Genomic DNA, 25,239 nt, shown 5'->3' with positions numbered 1-25,239 from the left:
GGAATGGGGGGGTCCTGGGGGTTTTGGGGGCCATTATTGGGTGGTAATGGGGGGTATTGGGTGTCTATGGGGCTCAGGGGGCTGCCCCATAGATTCCGTGGGGCTGCCCCATAGATTCTATGGGGTGGGGATGGGGGGTTTGGGGGGGTTTTGGGGGCCATTATTGGGTGGTAATGGGGGGTATTGGGTGTCTATGGGGCTCAGGGGCACTTGGGGGGCTGCCCCATAGATTCCGTGGGGCTGTCCCATAGATTCCGTGGGGCTGCCCCATAGCTTCTATGGGGTGGGAATGGGGGGTTTGGGGGGGTTTTGGGGGCCATTATTGGGTGGTAATGGGGGGTATTGGGTGTCTATGGGGCTCAGAGAGCACTTGGGGGGCTGCCCCATAGATTCCGTGGGGCTGCCCCATAGATTCTATGGGGTGGGGATGGGGGGTTTGGGGGGGTTTTGGGGGCCATTATTGGGTGGTAATGGGGGGTATTGGGTGTCTATGGGGCTCAGGGGGCTGCCCCATAGATTCCGTGGGGCTGCCCCATAGATTCTATGGGGTGGGAATGGGGGGTTTGGGGGGGTTTTGGGGGCCATTATTGGGTGGTAATGGGGGGTATTGGGTGTCTATGGGGCTCAGGGGCACTTGGGGGGCTGCCCCATAGATTCCGTGGGGCTGCCCCATAGATTCTATGGGGTGGGGATGGGGGGGTTTGTGGGGGTTTTGGGGGCCATTATTGGGTGGTAATGGGGGGTATTGGGTGTCTATGGGGCTCAGGGGGCAGCCCCATAGATTCCGTGGGGCTGCCCCATAGATTCCGTGGGGCTGCCCCATAGATTCTATGGGGTGGGGATGGGGGGTTTGTGGGGGTTTTGGGGGCCATTATTGGGTGGTAATGGGGGGTATTGGGTGTCTATGGGGCTCAGAGGCACTTGGGGGGCTGCCCCATAGATTCCGTGGGGCTGCCCCATAGATTCTATGGGGTGGGAATGGGGGGTTTGGGGGGGTTTTGGGGGCCATTATTGGGTGGTAATGGGGGGTATTGGGTGTCTATGGGGCTCAGGGGCACTTGGGGGGCTGCCCCATGGATTCCGTGGGGCTGCCCCATAGATTCCGTGGGGCTGCCCCATAGATTCCGTGGGGTGGGGATGGGAGGTTTGGGGGGGTTTCGGGGCCATTATTGGGTGGTAATGGGGGGTATTGGGTGTCTATGGGGCTCAGGGGGCTGCCCCATAGATTCCATAGGGCTGCCCCATAGATTCTATGGGGTGGGAATGGGGGGTCTGTGGGGGTTTTGGGGGCCATTATTGGGTGGGAATGGGGGGTATTGGGTGTCTATGGGGCTCAGGGGGCCGCCCCATAGATTCCGTGGGGCTGCCCCATAGATTCTATGGGGTGGGAATGGGGGGTTTGTGGGGGTTTGGGGGCCATTATTGGGTGGTAATGGGGGGTATTGGGTGTCTATGGGGCTCAGGGGGCTGCCCCATAGATTCCGTGGGGCTGCCCCATAGATTCTATGGGGTGGGGATGGGGGGTTTGTGGGGCCATTATTGGTTGGTAATGGGGGGTATTGGGTGTCTATGGGGCTCAGGGGCACTTGGGGGGCTGCCCCATAGATTCCGTGGGGCTGCCCCATAGATTCCGTGGGGCTGCCCCATAGATTCTATGGGGTGGGAATGGGGGGTTTTTGGGGGTTTTGGGGGCCATTATTGGGTGGTAATGGGGGGTATTGGGTGTCTATGGGGCTCAGGGGCACTTGGGGGGCTGCCCCATAGATTCTGTGGGGCTGCCCCATAGATTCCGTGGGGCTGCCCCATAGATTCTATGGGGTGGGAATGGGGGGTTTGGGGGGGTTTTGGGGGCCATTATTGGCTGGTAATGGGGGGTATTGGGTGTCTATGGGGCTCAGGGGCACTTGGGGGGCTGCCCCATAGATTCTGTGGGGCTGCCCCATAGATTCTATGGGGTGGGGATGGGGGGTTTGTGGGGCCATTATTGGGTGGTAATGGGGGGTATTGGGTGTCTATGGGGCTCAGGGGCACTTGGGGGGCTGCCCCATAGATTCTGTGGGGCTGCCCCATAGATTCTATGGGGTGGGGATGGGGGGTTTGTGGGGCCATTATTGGGTGGTAATGGGGGGTATTGGGTGTCTATGGGGCTCAGGGGCACTTGGGGGGCTGCCCCATGGATTCTGTGGGGCTGCCCCATAGATTCTATGGGGTGGGGATGGGGGGTTTGGGGGGGCTTTGGGGGCCATTATTGGGTGGTAATGGGGGGTATTGGGTGTCTATGGGGCTCAGGGGCACTTGGGGGGCTGCCCCATGGATTCTGTGGGGCTGCCCCATAGATTCCGTGGGGTGGGGATGGGGGGTTTGGGGGGGTTTGGGGGCCATTATTGGGTGGTAATGGGGGGTATTGGGTGTCTATGGGGCTCAGGGGCACTTGGGGGGCTGCCCCATAGATTCCGTGGGGCTGCCCCATAGATTCTATGGGGTGGGGATGGGGGGGTTCTGGGGGCCATTATTGGGTGGTCATGGGGGGTATTGGGTGTCTATGGGGCTCTGGGGGCTGCCCCATAGATTCCGTGGGGCTGCCCCATAGATTCTATGGGGTGGGGATGGGGGGTTTGGGGGGTTTTGGGGGCCATTATTGGGTGGTAATGGGGGGTATTGGGTGTCTATGGGGCTCAGGGGCACTTGGGGGGCTGCCCCATAGATTCCGTGGGGCTGCCCCATAGATTCTATAGGGTGGGTATGGGGGGTTTGGGGGGCCATTATTGGGTGGTAATGGGGGGTACTGGGTGTCTATGGGGCTCAGGGGCACTTGGGGGGCTGCCCCATAGATTCCGTGGGGCTGCCCCATAGATTCTATGGGGTGGGAATAGGGGGCTTGGGGGGGTTTTGGGGGCCATTATTGGGTGGTAATGGGGGGTATTGGGTGTCTATGGGGCTTAGGGGGCTGCCCCATAGATTCCGTGGGGCTGCCCCATAGATTCTATGGGGTGGGGATGGGGGGTTTGTGGGGCCATTATTGGGTGGTAATGGGGGGTATTGGGTGTCTATGGGGCTCAGGGGGCACTTGGGGGGCTGCCCCATAGATTCCGTGGTGCTGCCCCATAGATCCTATGGGGTGGGAATGGGGGGTTTGGGGGGGTTTTGGGGGCCATTATTGGGTGGTAATGGGGGGTATTGGGTGTCTATGGGGCTCAGGGGGCTGCCCCATAGATTCCGTGGGGCTGCCCCATAGATTCCGTGGGGCTGCCCCATAGATTCTATGGGGTGGGGATGGGGGAGTTCTGGGGGTTTTGGGGGCCATTATTGGGTGGTAATGGGGGGTATTGGGTGTCTATGGGGCTCAGGGGGCTGCTCCATAGATTCTGTGGGGCTGCCCCATAGATTCCATGGGGCTGCCCCATAGATTCTATGGGGTGGGGATGGGGGGTTTGGGGGGGTTTTGGGGGCCATTATTGGGTGGTAATGGGGGGTATTGGGTGTCTATGGGGCTCAGGGGCACTTGGGGGGCTGCCCCATAGATTCCGTGGGGCTGCCCCATAGATTCTATGGGGTGGGAATGGGGGGGTTCTGGGGGTTTTGGGGGCCATTATTGGGTGGTAATGGGGGGTATTGGGTGTCTATGGGGCTCAGGGGCACTTGTGGGGCTGCCCCATAGATTCCGTGGGGCTGCCCCATAGATTCTATGGGGTGGGGTTGGGGGTGTTCTGGGGGTTTGTGGGGCCATTATTGGGTGGTAATGGGGGGTATTGGGTGTCTATGGGGCTCAGGGGGCTGCCCCATACATTCCGTGGGGCTGCCCCATAGATTCCGTGGGGCTGCCCCATAGATTCTATGGGGTGGGGATGGGGGGTTTGGGGGGGTTTTGGGGGCCATTATTGGGTGGTAATGGGGGGTATTGGGTGTCTATGGGGCTCAGGGGGCCGCCCCATAGATTCCATGGGGCTGCCCCATAGATTCCGTGGGGCTGCCCCATAGATTCTATGGGGTGGGGATGGGGGGGTTTTGGGGGCCATTATTGGGTGGAAATGGGGGGTATTGGGTGTCTATGGGGCTCAGGGGGCTGCCCCATAGATTCCGTGGGGCTGCCCCATAGATTCTGTGGGGCTGCCCCATGGATTCTATGGGGTGGGGATGGGGGGTTTGTGGGGGTTTGGGGGCCATTATTGGGTGGTAATGGGGGGTATTGGGTGTCTATGGGGCTCAGGGGCACTTGGGGGGCTGCCCCATAGATTCTGTGGGGCTGCCCCATAGATTCTATAGGGTGGGGATGGGGGATTTGGGGGGGTTTTGGGGGCCATTATTGGGTGGTAATGGGGGGTATTGGGTGTCTATGGGGCTCAGGGGGCAGCCCCATAGATTCCGTGGGGCTGCCCCATAGATTCCGTGGGGCTGCCCCATAGATTCTATGGGGTGGGGATGGGGGGGTTCTGGGGGTTTTGGGGGCCATTATTGGGTGGTAATGGGGGGTATTGGGTGTCTATGGGGCTCAGGGGGCTGCCCCATAGATTCCATGGGGCTGCCCCATAGATTCCATGCAGCTGCCCCATAGATTCTATGGGGTGGGAATGGGGGGTTTGTGGGGCCATTATTGGGTGGTAATGGGGGGTATTGGGTGTCTATGGGGCTCAGGGGCACTTGGGGGGCTGCCCCATAGATTCTGGGGGCTGCCCCATAGATTCTATGGGGTGGGGTTGGGGGGGTCCTGGGGGTTTTGGGGGCCATTATTGGGTGGTAATGGGGGGTATTGGGTGTCTATGGGGCTCAGGGGCACTTGGGGGGCTGCCCCATAGATTCTGTGGGGCTGCCCCATAGATTCCATGGGGCTGCCCCATAGATTCTATGGGGTGGGGTTGGGGGGGTTCTGGGGGTTTTGGGGGCCATTATTGGGTGGTCATGGGGGGTATTGGGTGTCTATGGGGCTCAGGGGCACTTGGGGGGCTGCCCCATAGATTCCGTGGGGCTGCCCCATAGATTCTATGGGGTGGGAATGGGGGGTTTGGGGGGTTTCGGGGGCCATTATTGGGTGGTCATGGGGGGTATTGGGTGTCTATGGGGCTCAGGGGGCTGCCCCATAGATTCCGTGGGGCTGCCCCATAGATTCTGTGGGGCTGTCCCATAGATTCCGCGGGGCTGCCCCATAGATTCTAAAGGGTGTGAATGGGGGGTTTGTGGGGCCATTATTGGTTGGTAATGGGGGGTATTGGGTGTCTATGGGGCTCAGGGGGCACTTGGGGGGCTGCCCCATAGATTCCGTGGGGCTGCCCCATAGATTCTATGGGGCGGGCTTATGGGGTTCATAGAGGGCTTTGGGGCTCCAAACGGTGCTTTGGGGTGAGATTTGGGGTGGGAAACCAGAGTTTGGGGGTCGCTATGGGGCAGCCCCCCAACTTATGGGTCCGCCCCATAGATCCCCTAAGCCGGAGCTTCCGCGCCCCATAACTCAGCATTGGGAGCACCTAGAGACGCGGGGTTTTCGCCGTGGGGTAGAGGAGGTTGTGGGGCAGCTATGGGGCGGCTATGGGGCGGTTATGGGGCGGCTATGGGGCGGCTCACGTGACCACGGCGTTGGGGTTCTTCTCCACGGCGTAGATGCGGACGCGTCGCTGCGCCTGATTGGCCGCCCGCAAGGTGGCGTTGACCAATGGGCCTCGCCCGGCGCCCAGCACCATCACAACTCTATGGGGCAGACCCATAGATCAGTGGGGCGGACCCATAGATGGGGTTTCTATGGGGTCTATGGGTCCCAATTGGTCTCTATGGGTCCCTATGGGTCTCTATGGGTCTCTATGGGTCCCTATGGGTCTCTAGGGGCTCTATGGTTTCTATGGGGCAGACCCATAGATCAGTGGGGCAGACCCATAGATGGGATTTCTATGGGGTCTATGGGTCCCAATTGGTCTCTATGGGTCTCTATGGGGCTCTATGGCTCCCTATGGGTCTCTATGGGTGTCTATGGGCTTCTATGGGGCAGACCCATAGATCATTGGGGCAGACCCATAGATGGGGTGTCTATGGGGTCTATGGGTCCCAATTGGTCTCTATGGGTCTCTATGGGTCCCTATGGGTCTCTATGGGTCCCTATGGGTCTCTATGGGGCTCTATGGGTTTCTATGGTTTCTATGGGGCAGACCCATAGATCAGTGGGGCGGACCCATAGATGGGGTTTCTAGGGGGTCTATGGGTCCCAATTGGTCTCTATGGGTCCCTATGGGTCTCTATGGGCTCTATGGGGCAGACCCATAGATCAGTGGGGCAGACCCATAGATGGGGTTTCTATGGGGTCTATGGGTCCCAATTGGTCTCTATGGGTCTCTATGGGTTCCTATTGGTGTCTATGGGTCTCTACGGGGCTCTATGGGTCTCTATGGTTTCTATGGGGCAGACCCATAGATCAGTGGGGCGGACCCATAGATGGGGTTTCTATGGGGTCTATGGGTCCCAATTGGTCTCTATGGGTCTCTATGAGTCCCTATTGGTGTCTATGGGTCCCTATGGGTCTCTATGGGGTTCTATGGGTTCTATGGGGCAGACCCATAGATCAGTGGGGCGGACCCATAGATGGCGTTTCTATGGGGTCTATGGGTCCCAATTGGTCTCTATGGGTCTCTATGGGTCCCTATGGGTCTCTATGGGTCCCTATGGGTCCCTATGGGTCTCTATGGGTCCCTATTGGTGTCTATGGGTCTCTACGGGGCTCTATGGGTCTCTATGGTTTCTATGGGGCAGACCCATAGATCAGTGGGGCAGACCCACAGATGGGGTTTCTAGGGGGTCTATGGGTCCCAATTGGTCTCTATGGGTCCCTATAGGTTTCTATTGGTGTCTATGGGTCCCTATGGGTGTCTATGGGTTCTATGGGGCAGACCCATAGATCAGTGGGGCAGACCCATAGATGGGGTTTCTATGGGGTCTATGGGTCCCAATTGGTCTCTATGGGTCCCTATGGGTTTCTATTGGTGTCTATGGGTCCCTATGGGTGTCTATGGGTTCTATGGGGCAGACCCATAGATCAGTGGGGCAGACCCATAGATGGGGTTTCTATGGGGTCTATGGGTCCCAATTGGTCTCTATGGGTCTCTATGGGTCCCTATGGGTCTCTATGGGTCCCTATGGGTCTCTATGGGGCTCTATGGGTTTCTATGGTTTCTATGGGGCAGACCCATAGATCAGTGGGGCAGACCCATAGATGGGGTTTCCATGGGGTCTATGGGTCCCAATTGGTCTCTATGGGTCTCTATGGGTCCGTATGGGTGTCTATGGGCTCTATGGGGCAGACCCATAGATCAGTGGGGCGGACCCATAGATGGGGTTTCTATGGGGTCTATGGGTCCCAATTGGTCTCTATGGGTCCCTATGGGTCTCTATGGGTCTCTATGGGGTTCTATGGGTTTCTATGGGCTTCTATGGGGCAGACCCATAGATCAGTGGGGCAGACCCATAGATGGGGTTTCTATGGGGTCTATGGGTCCCAATTGGTCTCTATGGGTCTCTATGGGTCTCTATGGGTCCCTATGGGTCTCTATGGGGCTCTATGGGTTTCTATGGTTTCTATGGGTCAGACCCATAGATCAGTGGGGCAGACCCATAGATACAGTTTCTATGGGGTCTATGGGTCCCAATTGGTCGCTATGGGTCCCTATGGGTCTCTATGGGTCCCTATGGGTCTCTATGGGGCTCTATGGGTTTCTATGGTTTCTATGGGGCAGACCCATAGATCAGTGGGGCGGACCCATAGATGGGGTTTCCATGGGGTCTATGGGTCCCAATTGGTCTCTATGGGTCTCTATTGCTGTCTATGGGTCTCTATGGGTCCCTATGGGGTTCTATGGTTTCTATGGGGCAGACCCATAGATCAGTGGGGCAGACCCATAGATGGGGTTTCTATGGGGTCTATGGGTCTCTATGGGTTTCTATGCGTCCCTATGGGTCTCTATGGGGTTCTATGGGTTCTATGGGGCAGACCCATAGATCAGTGGGGCGGACCCATAGATGGGGTTTCTATGGGGTCTATGGGTCCCAATTGGTCTCTATGGGTCTCTATGGGTCCCTATGGGTTTCTATGGGTCCCTATGGGTTTCTATGGGTTCTATGGGGCAGACCCATAGATGGGGTTTCTATGGGCTCTATGGGTCCCAATTGGTCTCTATGGCTCCCTATGGGTCTCTATGGGTCAATCTATGGGTCTCTATGGGTCTCTATGGGTCTCTATGGGTCTCTATGGGTCCCTATGGCTCCCAGCCCCACACTTATGGGTCACTCACTGCACGTTCGTCTCCTTCTCCCCATCGCCCACTCTGTCCAGCAAACACCTGTAAATGGCCTAGAGGGGGCGGAGCTTCCATCAGGAGGGGGGGCGGAGCCTCAGGGGGAGGGGGCGTGGCCTCCCCCGAAGCCCCACCCACTCCCCCAAGCCCCGCCCACCTGCTGGTATTGGGCGTATTTGATTGGATCCTTCTCGAACACCTCATAGGTCTGGGACTCCAAGTTGTCCATTAAGGGCTATGGGGGGGAAAAGGGGGCGGGGTTAAGGGGGAGGGGGCGTGGCCAAGGGGAGGGGGTGGGGTCAAGGGAGGGCACGCCCCCCTGGGTTAGGCCACGCCCCCCCCCAGCCTGGTATTGAGGAGATAGAGGGGAATGGGGGACCCAGGAGTGCCCCAATGGAACCCAATGGGGGAGCCAGGGGACCCAGGAGTGCCCCAATGGAACCCAATGGGGGAGTTGAGGGACCCAGGAGTGCCCCAATGGAACCCAATGGGGGAGTTGAGGGACCCAGGAGTGCCCCAATGGAACCCAATGGGGGAGTTGAGGGACCCAGGAGTGCCCCAATGGAACCCAATGGGGGAGTTGAGGGACCCAGGAGTGCCCCAATGGAACCCAATGGGGGACCCAGGAGTGCCCCAATGGAACCCAATGGGGGAGTTGAGGGACCCAGGAGTGCCCCAATGGAACCCAATGGGGGAGTTGAGGGACCCAGGAGTGCCCCAATGGAACCCAATGGGGGAGCCGAGGGACCCAGGAGTGCCCCAATGGAACCCAATGGGGGAGTTGAGGGACCCAGGAGTGCCCCAATGGAACCAATGGGGGAGCCGAGGGACCCAGGAGTGCCCCAATGGAACCCAATGGGGGACCAAGGGACCCAGGAGTGCCCCAATGGAACCCAATGGGGGAGTTGAGGGACCCAGGAGTGCCCCAATGGAACCCAATGGGGGACCCAGGAGTGCCCCAATGGACTTAATAGGATGGGGAGGGACCCAGGAGTTCGGGAGGGACCCAGGAGTGCCCCAAGGGACCCAGGAGTGCCCCAAAGGACCCAGGAGTTCGGGAGGGACCCAGGAGTGCCCCAAGGGACCCAGGAGTTCGGGAGGAACCCAGGAGTGCCCCAAGGGACCCAGGAATTCGGGAGGGACCCAGGAGTGCCCCAGGGACCCAGGAGTGCCCCAAGGGACCCAGGAGTGCCCCAAAGGACCCAGGAGTGCCCCAGGGGACCCAGGAGTTCAGGAGGGACCCAGGAGTTCGGGAGGGACCCAGGAGTGCCCCAAAGGACCCAGGAGTTCGGGAGGGACCCAGGAGTGCCCCAAAGGACCCAGGAGTTCAGGAGGGACCCAGGAGTGCCCCAAAGGACCCAGGAGTGCCCCAGGGACCCAGGCGCGCCCCACGTGCCTGCAGGGGGCTCTGTAAATAATCCTCGTAGCCCCGGGCGAACACCTCGAGGGCCGAGGGGGGCGGGCGATGCTGCCCCAGGTGCTCCAGGTACTGCAGGTAGGACCCCAGGGGCTTCCCCCCGTGCTTGGGGGCGCCCGTCAGGACGATCTGGACCTCCAACTGAAAAATGGGGGGCGCGGGGGGGGTTGGGGAAGCCGAAAACCCCAAGAAACCCCCCCGAAAACCCCCAAAACGACCCCAAAATGGCCGAAAACGACCCCAAAATGGCCGCTTTGGGCCTACAAATCAATCCCATAGGGTTCAAGTCATTGGGCCTCCAAATCAATAGGGGGCGCTCTATGGGGTGAATGGGACCCACAGGTGATTAAGGGGGGACGGGGGGGGTCTTGGGGACCCCAAAAACCCCCAAAACGACCCCAAAATGGGCAAAATCGGCCCCAAAATGGTCAAAAATGACCCCAAAATGGCCGCTTTGGGCCTACAAATCAATCCCATAGGGTTCAAGTCATTGGGCCTCCAAATCAATAGGGGGCGCTCTATGGGGTGAATGCGACCCCCAAGTGATTAAGGGGGGACGGGGGGGTCTTGGGGACCCCAAAAACCCCCAAAACGACCCCAAAATGGCCCAAAATGACCCAAAATTGACCAAATTAGGCCCCAAATTCACCCCCATAGGGTTGAATGGAGCTGTGAGGCCTACAGGCCCCATTGGGCCTCCAAACCTATAGGGGGCGCTCTATGGGGTGAATGCGACCCCCAAGTGATTAAGGGGGGACAGGGGGGGTCTTGGGGACCCCAAAAACCCCCAAAACGACCCCAAAATGGGCAAAATTGACCCCAAAATGGCCCAAAATGACCCAAAATTGACCAAATTAGGCCCCAAATTCACCCCCATAGGGTTGAATGGAGCTGTGAGGCCTACAGGCCCCATTGGGCCTCCAATAGGGGTAATTAAGGGTAATTAAGGCTAATTAAGCCCCCTAATTAGGGAAATGGGGGGATTAGGGGTTAATTAACCCCCCCAACACCTAATTAGGGCGAATTGAGGGGTAATTAGGTCTAATTAAGCACCAATTAACCACATAAGGCCCCAATTAACCCCCATTTAACCCCTAATTAACTCCAATTAAAGCCCCAATTAAACCCCCAAATTAGGCCCAATTAACCCCCCAATTAACCCCTAATTAGCCCCCTAATTATCCCCAATTAACCCATAAATAACCGCCCAATTAGCCCCTAATTAACTCCAATTAAAGGCCCATTTAACCCCCCAATTAACCCCATAATAACCCCCAGTTAACCCCATAATAATCCCCAATTAACCCCTAATTAACCCCTTAATTAACCCCCATTATAACCCCCAATTAACCCCATAAGAGCCCCCAATTAACCCCTAATTAACCCCCTAATTAACCCCATTATAACCCCAAATTACTCCCCCATTAACCCCTAATTAACTCCCTAATTAACCCCATAATAACCCCATAATTAATCCCTAATTAACCCCCAATTAACCCCATAATAACCCCCAATTAACCCCATAATTAACCCCATAATAACCCCCAATTAACCCCATAATAATCCCCCAATTAACCCCTAATTAACCCCATAATAACCCCCAATTAACCCCATAATTAACCCCATAATAACCCCCAATTAACCCCATAGTAACCCCCTAATTAACCCCCAATTAACCCCATAATAACCCCCAATTAACCCCTAATTAACCCCATAATAACCCCCAATTAACCCCATAATAACCCCCAATTAACCCCTAATTAACCCCCTAATTAACCCCATAATAACCCCCAATTAACCCCATAATAACCCCCAATTAACGCCTAATTAACCCCCTAATTAACCCCATAACAACCCCCAATTAACCCCATAATTAACCCGCAATTAACCCCCTAATTAACCCCCTAATAACCCCCAATTAACCCCATAGATCCCCCCCATAGACCCCATAGAGCCCTCCCAACCAATAGGGGGCGCCCCAGCTGCTTCTATGGGGCTGGGACCCCCATATTAACGCCCCATAGACCCCCCCATGACCCCTCAACTCCGCCCCATAGCGCCCCATAGATCCCCCCCATAGACCCCATAGAGCCCTCCCAACCAATAGGGGGCGCCCCAGCTGCTTCTATGGGGCTGGGACCCCCATATTGACCCCCAATGACCCCCATAACCCCCCCAATCCACCCCCCATTCTGCCCCATAACCCCCCATTCTGCCCCATAGATTCACCCCATAGACCCCATAGAGCCCTCCCAACCAATAGGGGGCGCCCCAGCTGCTTCTATGGGGCTGGGACCCCCATATTGACCCCCAATGACCCCCATAACCCCCCCAATCCACCCCCCATTCTGCCCCATAACCCCCCAAGTCTGCCCCATAGATTCACCCCATAGACCCCATAGAGCCCTCCCAGCCAATAGGGGGCGCCCCAGCTGCTTCTATGGGGCTGGGACCCCCATATTGACCCCAACAGACGTCCCCAATTGACCCCCAACTCCGCCCCATAGCGCCCCATAGATCCCCCCCATAGACCCCATAGAGCCCTCCCAACCAATAGGGGGCGCCCCAGCTGCTTCTATGGGGCTGGGACCCCCATATTGACCCCCAATGACCCCCATAACCCCCCCAATCCACCCCCCATTCTGCCCCATAACCCCCCATTCTGCCCCATAGCTCCGCCCCATAGATCCCCCCCCAACCTTAAGGAGCCGTCCCAGCAGCCTCTGGTGTGGGCGGGACAAGACCGGAAACCCTTTCTTATTGGTCAGGAAGAGGTTGGTGGGCAAGATGGCCGCCCGCAGGGGTTCGCCCAACCAGCGATCGAGGGCGGAGCCCGACGGCAAATCAGGGCCCACCTCCAGCGCTGTGATTGGACGAGACGGGGCAATGGGGTCAATGGGGGCAATGGGGGCAATGGGGGCAATGGGGGCAATGGGGGGCAATGGGGGCAATGGGGGCAATGGGGGCAATGGGGGCAATGGGGGGCAATGGGGGTAATGGGGGGCAATGGGGGCAATGGGGGGCAATGGGGGCAATGGGGGCAATGGGGGCAATGGGGGCAATGGGGGCAATGGGGGTAATGGGGGGCAATGGGGGCAATGGGGGCAATGGGGGGCAATGGGGGCAATGGGGGCAATGGGGGCAATGGGGGCAATGGGGGCAATGGGGGCAATGGGGGTAATGGGGGGCAATGGGGGCAATGGGGGCAATGGGGATCAATGAAGATCAATGGGGGTCAATGGGGGGCAATGGGGGTCAATGGGGGCAATGGGAGGCAATGGGGGGCAATGAAAGTCAATGGGAGTCAATGGGGTCAATTGGGATCAATGGGGGCAATGGGGGCAATGGGGGGCAATGGGGCCAATGGGGGCAATGGGGGGCAATGGGGGGCAATGGGGGCAATGGGGGTAATGGGGGGCAATGGGGGGCAATGGGAGCAATGGGGGCAATGGGGGGCAATGGGGGCAATGGGGGCAATGGGGGCAATGGGGGCAATGGGGGCAATGGGGGGCAATGGGGGCAATGGGGGTAATGGGGGCAATGGGGGTCAATGGGGGCAATGGGGGTAATGGGGGTAATGGGGGCAATGGGGGCAATGGGGGCAATGGGGGCAATGGGGGGCAATGGGGGTCAATGGGGGTAATGGGGGCAATGGGGGCAATGGGGGGAATGGGGGCAATGGGGCAATGGGGGGCAATGGGGGCAATGGGGGCAATGGGGCAATGGGGGGCAATGGGGGCAATGGGGGCAATGGGGGCAATGGGGGCAATGGGGGCAATGGGGGGCAATGGGGGCAATGGGGGCAATGGGAGTCAATGAAGATCAATGGGGGTCAATGGGGGCAATGGGGATCAATTGGGGTCAATGGGAGTCAATGAAAGTCAATGGGAGTCTATGGGATCAATGGGAGTCAATTGGGGTCAATTGGGATCAATGGGGGGCAATGGGGATCAATGGGGGGCAATGGGGGTAATGGGGGCAATGGGGGGCAATGGGGATCAATGGGGGGCAATGGGGGTAATGGGGGCAATGGGGGCAATGGGGGGCAATGGGGGCAATGGGGATCAATGGGGGCAATGGGGATCAATGGGGGGCAATGGGGGTCAATGGGGGCAATGGGGGGCAATGGGACCAATAGGGTCAATTGGCATCAATGGGGTCAATGGGGATCAATGGGGCAATGGGGGTAACGGGGGCAATGGGGGCAATGGGGGCAATGGGGGCAATGGGGGCAATGGGGGTCAATGGGGGGCAATGGGGGCAATGGGGGCCAATGGGGCAATGGGGGCAATGGGGGTCAATGGGGGCAATGGGGGGCAATGGGGGGCAATGGGCGCAATGGGGGCAATGGGGGCAATGGGGGTCAATGGGGGGCAATGGGGGCAATGGGGTCAATGGGGGTCAATGGGGGCAATGGGGGCAATGGGGGTCAATGGGGGGCAATGGGGGCGATGGGGGCGATGGGGGGCAATGGGGCAATGGGGGCAATGGGGGTAATGGGGGCAATGGGGGCAATGGGAGTCAATGGGAGTCAATGAAGATCAATGGGGGTCAATGGGGGCAATGGGGATCAATTGGGGTCAATGGGAGTCAATGAAAGTCAATGGGAGTCTATGGGATCAATGGGAGTCAATTGGGGTCAATTGGGATCAATGGGGGGCAATGGGGATCAATGGGGGGCAATGGGGGTCAATGGGGGCAATGGGGGCAATGGGGATCAATGGGGGCAATGGGGATCAATGGGGGGCAATGGGGGTCAATGGGGGCAATGGGGGGCAATGGGACCAATAGGGTCAATTGGCATCAATGGGGTCAATGGGGATCAATGGGGCAATGGGGGTAACGGGGGCAATGGGGGCAATGGGGATCAATGGGGGACAATGGGGGCAATGGGGGCCAATGGGGGGCAATCGGGATCAATGAGGCCAATGGGAGCCAATGAGGATCAATGGGGGCAATGGGGGGCAGTGGAAGTCAATGGGAGTCAACGGGGTCAATTGGGATCAATGGGGCCAATGGGGGGCAATGGGGGGCAATGAGGATCAATGGGGGCAATGGGGGCAATGGGGGGCAATGGGGGCAATGGGGGCAATGGGGGCAATGGGGCAATGGGGGGCAATGGGGGGAATGGGGGGCAATGGGGGGCAATGGGGGGCAATGGGGTCAATAGGGATCAATGGGGTCTCTAGGGGTCTATGGGTCAATCCATGGGTCAATCCATGGGTCAATCTATGGGTCCCGATGCTCCACTCACCGACCCCCACGCGCTTGTTGTAGTCGCACAGGGTCCGGAAATCGTTCCACCTGCCCCCAAACCACCTCCTTTCACCCCAAAATCCGTGGGGCGCCCCCCCAGGACCCCCAGGACCCCATGGGACCCCATGGGACCCACACATTGCCCCATAACCCCCCATAATGGCACCCAATGGCACCCAATGGCCACCAATGGCCACCAATGGCCACCAATGGTTCCCAATGGCACCCAATGGCCCCCAATGGCCACATGGGACCCCCAAGACCCCATGGGACCCCCACATTGCCCCATAACCCCCCATAATGGCACCCAATGGCACCCAATGGCACCCAATGGTCCCAATGGCCACCAATGGCCCCCAATGGCCCCAATGGCCCCCAATGGCACCCAATGACTCCCAATGGCCACCAATGGCACCCAATGGCCACCAATGGCTCCCAATGGCCCCAATGGCACCCAATGGCCCCCAATGGCACCCAATGGCCACCAATGGCTCCCAATGGCCCCAATGGCACCCAATGGCACCCAATGGCCCCCAATGGCACCCAATGGCACCCAATGACCCCCAATGGCACCCAATGGCTCCCAATGGCCTCCAATGGCACCCAATGGCTCCCAATGGCCACCAATGGCCCCAATGGCCACCAATGGCCCCCAATGGCACCCAATGGCCCCCAATGGCCCCCAATGGCACCCAATGGCCCCCAATGGCACCCAATGGCCCCAATGACCCCCAATGGCCCCCAATGGCACCCAATGACCCCCAATGGCACCCAATGGCACCCAATGGCCCCAATGGCCCCCAATGGCACCCAATGGCCCCCAATGGCACCCAATGGCCCCCAATGGCCCCCAATGGCTCCCAATGGCACCCAATGGCACCCAATGGCCCCAATGGCTCCCAATGGCACCCAATGGCACCCAATGGCCACCAATGGCACCCAATGGCTCCCAGTGGCACCCAATGGCTCCCAGTGGCACCCAATGGCACCCAATGGCTCCCAATGGCACCCAACGGCACCCAATGACTCCCAATGGCCACCAATGGCCCCCAATGGCACCCAATGGCTCCCAATGGCCACCAATGGCTCCCAATGGCCCCAATGGCACCCAATGGCCTCCAATGGCCCCAATGGCCTCCAATGGCCCCAATGGCACCCAATGGCACCCAATGGCCCCCAATAGCACCCAATGGCACCCAATGGCCCCCAATGGCCCCCAATGGCCCCCAATGGCACCCAATGGCACCCAATGGCCCCCAATGGCCTCCAATGGCACCCAATGGCCCCAATGGCCCCCAATGGCACCCAATGACCCCCAATGACCCCCAATGGCCTCCAATGGCCTCCAATGGCCCCCAATGGCACCCAATGGCACCCAATGGCCTCCAATGGCACCCAATGGCCCCAATGGCACCCAATGGCCCCCAATGGCACCCAATGGCTCCCAATGGCCCCCAATGGCCCCCAATGGCCCCAATGGCACCCAATGGCACCCAATGACCCCCAATGGCTCCCAATGGCTCCCAATGGCCCCCAATGGCACCCAATGACCCCCAATGGCCCCCAATGGCTCCCAATGGCCACCAATGGCACCCAATGGCCCCCAATGGCACCCAATGGCCCCAATGGCACCCAATGGCCCCCAATGGCTCCCAATGGCCACCAATGGCACCCAATGACCCCCAATGGCTCCCAATGGCTCCCAAAGGCCCCAATGGCTCCCTATGGCCACCAATGACCCCCAACGGCACCCAATGGCTCCCAATGGCACCCAATGGCCCCCAATGGCACCCAATGGCCACCAATGGCACCAATGGCCACCAATGGCACCCAATGGCTCCCAATGGCCCCCAATGGCCCCCAATGGCACCCAATGGCCCCAATGGCCCCCAATGGCCCCCAATGGCACCCAATGGCCCCAATGGCCACCAATGGCACCCAATGGCTCCCAATGGCCCCAATGGCCACCAATGGCACCCAATGGCACCCAATGGCACCCAATGGCCCCCAATGGCCCCAATGGCCCCCAATGGCCCCAATGGCCCCAATGACCCCCAATGGCTCCCAATGGCACCCAATGGCACCCAATGGCACCCAATGGCCACCAATGGCACCCAATGGCACCCAATGGCACCCAATGGCCCCCAATGGCCACCAATGACCCCCAATGGCTCCCAATGGCCACCAATGACCCCCAACGGCACCCAATGGCCCCCAATGGCACCCAATGGCCCCCAATGACACCCAATGGCACCCAATGGCACCCAATGGCCCCCAATGGCACCCAATGGCCCCAATGGCCCCAATGGCACCCCATGGCACCCAATGGCACCCAATGGCACCCAATGGCCCCCAATGGCCCCCAATGGCCCCAATGGCACCCAATGGCCCCCAATGGCCCCCAATGGCACCAATGGTACCCAATGGCACCCAATGGCACCCAATGGCACCCAATGGCACCCAATGGCTCCCAATGGCCTCCAATGACCCCAATGGCACCCAATGGCCACCAATGACCCCCAACGGCCCCCAATGGCCCCCAATGGCACCCAATGGCCCCCAATGGCACCCAATGGCTCCCAATGGCACCCAATGGCCCCAATGGCCCCCAATGGCACCCAATGGCCCCAATGGCCCCAATGACCCCCAATGGCACCCAATGGCCACCAATGGCCCCCAATGGCCACCAATGGCCCCAATGGCCCCCAATGGCCCCAATGGCACCCAATGGCCCCCAATGGCCACCAATGACCCCCAATGGCCCCCAATGGCACCCAATGGCCACCAATGGCACCCAATGGCTCCCAATGGCCTCCAATGACCCCAATGGCACCCAATGGCCCCAATGGCCCCAATGGCACCCAATGGCCCCCAATGACCCCCAACGGCCCCCAATGGCACCCAATGGCCACCAATGGCACCCAATGGCCACCAATGACCCCCAATGGCCACCAATGACCCCCAATGGCTCCCAATGGCACCCAATGGCTCCCAATGGCCACCAATGACCCCCAATGGCCCCAATGGCCACCAATGGCCCCCAATGGCACCCAATGGCTCCCAATGGCCCCAATGGCACCCAATGGCTCCCAATGGCACCCAATGGCACCCAATGGCACTCAATGGCCACCAATGGCACCCAATGGCCACCAATGACCCCCAATGGCTCCCAATGGCCACCAATGGCACCCAATGGCACCCAATGGCCCCCAATGGCCACATGGGACCCCCAAGACCCCATGGGACCCCCACATTGCCCCATAACCCCCCATAATGGCCCCCAATGGCACCCAATGGCACCCAATGGCACCCAATGGCCCCCAATGACCCCCAATGGCACCCAATGGCTCCCAATGGCCACCAATGGCACCCAATGGCACCCAATGGCCCCCAATGGCCACATGGGACCCCCAAGACCCCATGGGACCCCCAAGACCCCATGGGACCCCCACATTGCCCCATAACCCCCCATAATGGCCACCAATGGCACCCAATGGCCACCAATGGCACCCAATGGCTCCCAATGGCCCCCAATGGCACCCAATGGCCACCAATGGCACCCAATGGCACCCAATGGCCACCAATGGCACCCAATGGCTCCCAATGGCCCCCAATGGCACCCAATGGCCACCAATGGCACCCAATGGCTCCCAATGGCACCCAATGGCCCCCAATGGCCCCCAATGGCCCCCAATGGCACCCAATGGCTCCCAATGGCTCCCAATGGCACCCAATGGCACCCAATGGCCCCCAATGGCACCCAATGGCCACCAATGACCCCCAATGGCCCCAATGGCTCCCAATGGCTCCCAATGGCCCCAATGGCCCCCAATGGCTCCCAATGGCTCCCAATGGCCCCAATGGCCCCCAATGGCACCCAATGGCTCCCAATGGCTCCCAATGGCCCCAATGGCCCCAATGGCCCCCAATGGCACCCAATGGCACCCAATGGCCCCAATGGCTCCCAATGGCCACCAATGGCACCCAATGGCACCCAATGGCCACCAATGGCACCCAATGGCTCCCAGTGGCACCCAATGGCTCCCAGTGGCACCCAATGGCACCCAATGGCTCCCAATGGCACCCAACGGCACCCAATGGCTCCCAATGGCCACCAATGGCCCCCAATGGCACCCAATGGCACCCAATGGCTCCCAAAGGCCCCAATGGCACCCAATGGCCCCAATGGCCCCCAATGGCCACCAATGGCCCCAATGGCACCCAATGGCCCCAATGGCCCCCAATGGCCCCAATGACCCCCAATGACCCCCAATGGCCCCCAATGGCCCCAATGGCACCCAATGGCACCCAATGGCACCCAATGGCTCCCAATGGCACCCAATGGCCACCAATGGCTCCCAATGGTCCCCAATGGCCCCCAATGGCCCCCAATGACCCCCAATGGCCCCCAATGGCACCCAATGGCACCCACCAGCGCCAGGTCTTCTCCTCGGCCTCCGGGCCTATAGGGGGCGCTGGGTCGTTGCCAATCACGTCGTCCCGTTGGTCCTCGGGGGCCAAGAGGGGGACCTGGACCCACACCTGACCAGTACAAACCAGTATAGACCAGTATAAACCAGTATGGACCAGTATAACCACTATAAACCAGTACAGACCAGTATAGACCAGTATAAGCAGTATGGACCAGTATGGACCAGTATGGACCAATATAACCCAGTATAACCCAAGATACCCAGTATAATCCCATATAACCAATACAACCCAGTATAACCCAGTATAACCCAGTATAACCACTATAACTCAGTATAACCCAGTATAACCACTATAACCCAGTATAACCCAGTATAAAGCAACATAACCCAGTATAACCCAGTATAACCACTATAACCCAGTATAACCCAATATAACCCAGTATAACCCAATATAACCCAGTATAACCCAGTATAACCCAGTATAACCACTATAACCCAGTATAACCCAGTATAACCCAGTATAACCACTATAACCCAGTATAACCCAGTATAACCCAGCATAACCCAGTATAACCCAGTATAACCCAGTATAACCCAGTATAACCACTATAACCCAGTATAACCCAGTATAACCCAGTATAACCCAGTATAACCCAGCATAACCCAGTATAACCCAGTATAACCACTATAACCCAGTATAACCCAGTATAACCCAATATAACCCAGTATAACCCAATATAACCCAGTATAACCACTATAACCCAGTATAACCCAGTATAACCCAATATAACCCAGTATAACCCAATATAACCCAGTATAACCACTATAACCCAGTATAACCCAACATAACCAGTATAACCCAGTATAAAGGAACATAACCCAGTACAACCCAGTATAACCAATATAACCCAGTATAACCCAGTATAACCCAGTATAACCAGTATACCCAGCATAACCCAATATAACCCACTATACCCAATATAACCCAATATAACCCAGTATAACCCAGTACAACCCAGTATAATCCAGTATAACCCAGTATAACCCAGTATAACCCAGTATAATCCAGTATAACCCAGTACAACCCAGCATAAACCAACATAACCCAGTATAAACCAGTATAACCAGTATAACACAACATAACCCCATATAACCCAGTATAACCACTATAACCCAGTATAACCCAGTATAACCAGTATAACCCAGTATAACCCACTATAACCCAGCATAACCCAGTATAACCCAGTATAACCCAATACAAACCAGTATAACCCAGTATAACCCAATATAACCCAGTATAACCCAGTATAACCGATACAAACCAGTATAACCCAGCACAACCCAGTGTAACCCAATATAAACCAGTATAACCCAGTATAAACCACTATAACCCAGTATAACCTCTATAACCTACTATAATCAATATATCCCAGTACAAACCAGTATAAACCAGTATGACCCCATTACCACCCCCACCCCATTATATGGGCTCCAAACGCCCCCTGGTGGCTCGGGGGGGTCACCCAGCCCCTCCCTGACCCCCCCAGGACCCCTCCCAGTACAAACCAGTACAAACCAGTATAAACCAGTATGACCCCATTACCACTCCTAACCCATTATATGGGGTCCTAGAGCCCCCTGGTGGCTCGGGGGGGTCACCCAGCCCCTCCCCGACCCCCCCAGGACCCCTCCCAGTATAAACCAGTATAAACCAGTATAAACCAGTATAAACCAGTATAACTCACCGCCGCCCCCTGTTGGCCCAGCAGGAAGGCGCTGAGGCCCCGGGCCAGGTTGGGCCCATCCCCCTCCCTGAGGGGGAGCAGGAAAGCGGGGACCCCCAGGTACCCCCCGAAATCCAACTCCTGACGTAGGGCCTGCAATGGGGAGATGGGGGGCTATGGGGGGCTATGGGGGGCTATGGGGGGCTATGGGGAGATGGGGGCAATGGGGGCAATGGGGGGCAATGGGGGGCAATGGGGGCAATGGGGGGCAATGGGGGGCAATGGGGGGCAATGGGGGCAATGGGGGGCAATGGGGGGCAATGGGGGCAATGGGGATCAATGGGGGCAATGGGGGCAATGGGGGCAATGGGGGCAATGGGGGCAATGGGGATCAATGGGGGTCAATGGGGGCAATGGGGGGCAATGGGGGCAATGGGGGGCAATGGAGGGCAATGGGGATCAATGGGGGCAATGGGGGGCAATGGGGGGCAATGGGGGCAATGGGGCAATGGGGGGCAATGGGGGCAATGGAGGGCAATGGGATCAATGGGGATCAATGGGGGGCAATGGGGGCAATGGGGGGGAATGGGGTCAATGGGGATCAATCGGGATCAATGGGGGCAATGGGGGGCAATTGGGGGCAATGGGAGTCAATGGGGATCAATGGGGAGCAATGGGGATCAATGGGGGGCAATGGGGGGTAATGGGGATCAATGGGGGCAATGGGATCAATGGGGGCAATGGGGGCAATGGGGATCAATGGGGGCAACGGGATCAATGGGGGCAATGGGGGCAATGGGGGCAATGGGGTCAATGGGGGCAATGGGGGGCAATGGGGGCAATGGGGGCAATGGGGGGCAATGGGGTCAATGGGGATCAATGGGGGGCAATGGGGGCAATGGGGGGCAATGGGGGGCAATGGGGGCAATGGGGGCCAAAGGGGGTCAATGGGGGGCAATGGGGGCAATGGGGATCAATGGGGGGCAATGGGGGTCAATGGGGATCAATGGGGGGCAATGGGGATCAATGGGGGGCAATGGGGGTCAATGGGATCAATGGGGGTCAATGGGGGTCAATGGGGGCAATGGGGTCAATGGGGGGCAATGGGGGCAATGGGGGGCAATGGGGGGCAATGGGGGTCAATGGGGGTCAATGGGATCAATGGGGGTCAATGGGGGCAATGGGGTCAATGGGGGGCAATGGGGGCAATGGGGGGCAATGGGGGTCAATGGGATCAATGGGGGTCAATGGGGGCAATGGGGGGCAATGGGGGGCAATGGGGGGCAATGGGGTCAATGGGGGGCAATGGGGGCAATGGGGGCAGTGGGGGCAATGGGGGGCAATGGGGGCAATGGCGATCAATGGGGGGCAATGGGGTCAATGGGGATCAATGGGGGGCAATGGGGGGCAATGGGGGCAATGGGGATCAATGGGGGTCAATCGGGGCAATGGGGGCAATGGGGGCAATGGGGGGCAATGGGGGCAATGGGGGGCAATGGGGGGCAATGGGGGCAATGGGGGTCAATGGGGGCAATGGGGCAATGGGGGCAATGGGGGCAATGGGGGCAATGGGAGTCAATGGGAGTCAATGGGGGTCAATGGGATCAATGGGGATCAATGGGGGTCAATGGGGGCAATGGGGGGCAATGGGGTCAATGGGAGTCAATGGGGCCAATGGGGGGCAATGGGGGGCAATGGGGTCAATGGGGGGCAATGGGGGCAATGGGGGCAATGGGGGGCAATGGGACCAATGGGTGACTTTGGGTGCCCATTTTTGGGGCGACCCAGGGCCGTTCCGGGTCGCCCCCGGGTGGGTGTTCAGGGGAGGCTTTTGGGGTGAATCCCTGTGACTTTGGGTGGGATGGGGTTGATTTTTGGGGTGAATCCAGGGCGGTTTGGGGGTGCCCCCCCCCCCAACTCACAGCCTCATGGTTGCTCCTCCCGGCCTGCAGGGGGCGGTCGGGTCGGATCCAACCCGAGATCTTCCCGACGATCAGGGTGTTCCAGTCTAGGGTCAAAGGTCAAGGGGGAGGTCAGCGGGAGGTCAAGGTCAAGGGGGGGGCTATGGGGTCTCTATGGGTCCTATGGGTCTCTATGGGTCCCTATGGGGGTCTATGGGTCTCTATGGGTCCCTATTGGTCTCTATGGTTTCTATGGCTCTCTATGGTCTCTATGGGTCTCTATGGTCCCTATGGGTCTCTATGGTCCCTATGGGTCTCTATGGGTCTCTATGGTCCCTATGGGTCTCTATGGGTCCCTATGGTGTCTATGGGTCAATCTATGGGTCCCTATGGTCCCTATGGGTCCCTATGGTGTCTATGGGTCAATCTATGGGTCAACCTATGACTCCCTATGGTCTCTATGGGTCAATCCATGGGTCCCTATGGGTCAACCCATGACTCCCATTGCTCTCTATGGGTCAATCTATGGGTCCCTATGGGTCAATCCATGACTCCCTATGGTGTCTATGGGTCAACCTATGACTCCCTATGGTCTCTATGGGTCAATCTATGGGTCTCTATGGGTCAACCCATGACTCCCATTGCTCTCTATGGGTCAATCTATGGGTCTCTATGGGTCACTCCATGACTCCCTATGCTCTCTATGGGTCAATCCATGGGTCTCTATGGGTCAATCTATGACTCCCTATGGTGTCTATGGGTCTCTATGGGTCCCTATGGGTCAATCCATGACTCCCTATGGTGTCTATGGGTCCCTATGGGTCAATCCATGGGTCCCTATGGGTCAATCCATGACTCCCTATGGTGTCTATGGGTCTCTATGGGTCAATCCATGGGTCTCTATGGGTCAATCCATGACTCCCTATGGTGTCTATGGGTCAACCTATGACTCCCTATGGTGTCTATGGGTCTCTATGGGTCAATCCATGGGTCCCTATGGGTCAACCCATGACTCCCTATGGTCTCTATGGGTCAATCCATGGGTCCCTATGGGTCAATGTATGACTCCCTATGGTGTCTATGGGTCAACCTATGACTCCCTATGGTGTCTATGGGTCTCTATGGGTCAATCCATGGGTCCCTATGGGTCAACCCATGACTCCCTATGGTCTCTATGGGTCAATCCATGGGTCCCTATGGGTCAATCTATGACTCCCTATGGTGTCTATGGGTCAACCTATGACTCCCTATGGTGTCTATGGGTCTCTATGGGTCAATCCATGGGTCCCTATGGGTCAACCCATGACTCCCTATGGTCTCTATGGGTCAATCCATGGGTCCCTATGGGTCAATCTATGACTCCCTATGGTGTCTATGGGTCAACCTATGACTCCCTATGGTGTCTATGGGTCTCTATGGGTCAATCCATGGGTCCCTATGGGTCAACCCATGACTCCCTATGGTCCCTATGGGTCAATCCATCGGTCCCTATGGGTCAATCCATGACTCCCTATGGTGTCTATGGGTCAACCTATGACTCCCATTGCTCTCTATGGGTCAATCTATGGGTCCCTATGGGTCAATCCATGGGTCTCTATGGGTCAATCCATGACTCCCTATGGTGTCTATGGGTCAACCCATGACTCCCATTGCTCTCTATGGGTCAATCCATGGGTCCCTATGGGTCAATCCATGACTCCCTATGGTGTCTATGGGTCAACCTATGACTCCCATTGTTCTCTATGGGTCAATCCATGGGTCCCTATGGGTCAACCCATGACTCCCTATGGTCTCTATGGGTCAATCCATGGGTCCCTATGGGTCAATCTATGACTCCCTATGGTGTCTATGGGTCCCTATGGGTCAATCCATGGGTCCCTATGGGTCAATCTATGACTCCCATTGCTCTCTATGGGTCAACCCATGGGTCTCTATGGTCCCCATTGGTCTCTATGGGTCAATCCATGGGTCCCTATGGGTCAACCTATGACTCCCATTGCTCTCTATGGGTCAATCTATGGGTCCCTATGGGTCAACCCATGACTCCCATTGCTCTCTATGGGTCAATCTATGGGTCTCTATGGGTCAATCTATGACTCCCTATGGTGTCTATGGGTCAACCTATGACTCCCTATGGTGTCTATGGGTCAACCCATGACTCCCTATGGTCTCTATGGGTCAATCCATGGCTCCCAATGGGTCAATCTATGACTCCCTATGGTGTCTATGGGTCCCTAGGGG

General features: G+C 57.9%; 1 protein-coding gene across 1 annotated transcript in view; it reads right to left on the bottom strand.

Annotated features, from left to right (window-relative positions):
• PRMT5 (protein arginine methyltransferase 5) overlaps positions 1-25,239 on the bottom strand; it is a 37,177-nt gene that overhangs the window by 9,321 nt on the left and 2,617 nt on the right. Inside the window, exons 3-11 of the mRNA XM_065859322.2 lie at positions 23,020-23,105; positions 21,119-21,250; positions 19,373-19,482; positions 14,939-14,988; positions 12,384-12,547; positions 9,664-9,825; positions 8,425-8,502; positions 8,265-8,323; positions 5,557-5,679 (exon numbers count right to left, since the gene is read on the bottom strand). Coding sequence (XP_065715394.2) covers positions 5,557-5,679; positions 8,265-8,323; positions 8,425-8,502; positions 9,664-9,825; positions 12,384-12,547; positions 14,939-14,988; positions 19,373-19,482; positions 21,119-21,250; positions 23,020-23,105 — 964 coding nt within the window. The remainder of the gene's footprint in view (positions 1-5,556; positions 5,680-8,264; positions 8,324-8,424; positions 8,503-9,663; positions 9,826-12,383; positions 12,548-14,938; positions 14,989-19,372; positions 19,483-21,118; positions 21,251-23,019; positions 23,106-25,239) is intronic.

The sequence above is a fragment of the Patagioenas fasciata genome, chromosome 38 (assembly GCF_037038585.1).
Source record: "Patagioenas fasciata isolate bPatFas1 chromosome 38, bPatFas1.hap1, whole genome shotgun sequence".
In the NCBI taxonomy this organism is placed as follows: Eukaryota; Metazoa; Chordata; class Aves; order Columbiformes; family Columbidae; genus Patagioenas; species Patagioenas fasciata.
The sequence above is the reverse complement of the archived record's forward strand: the minus strand, read 5'-3'. Positions and strand labels throughout refer to the sequence as shown.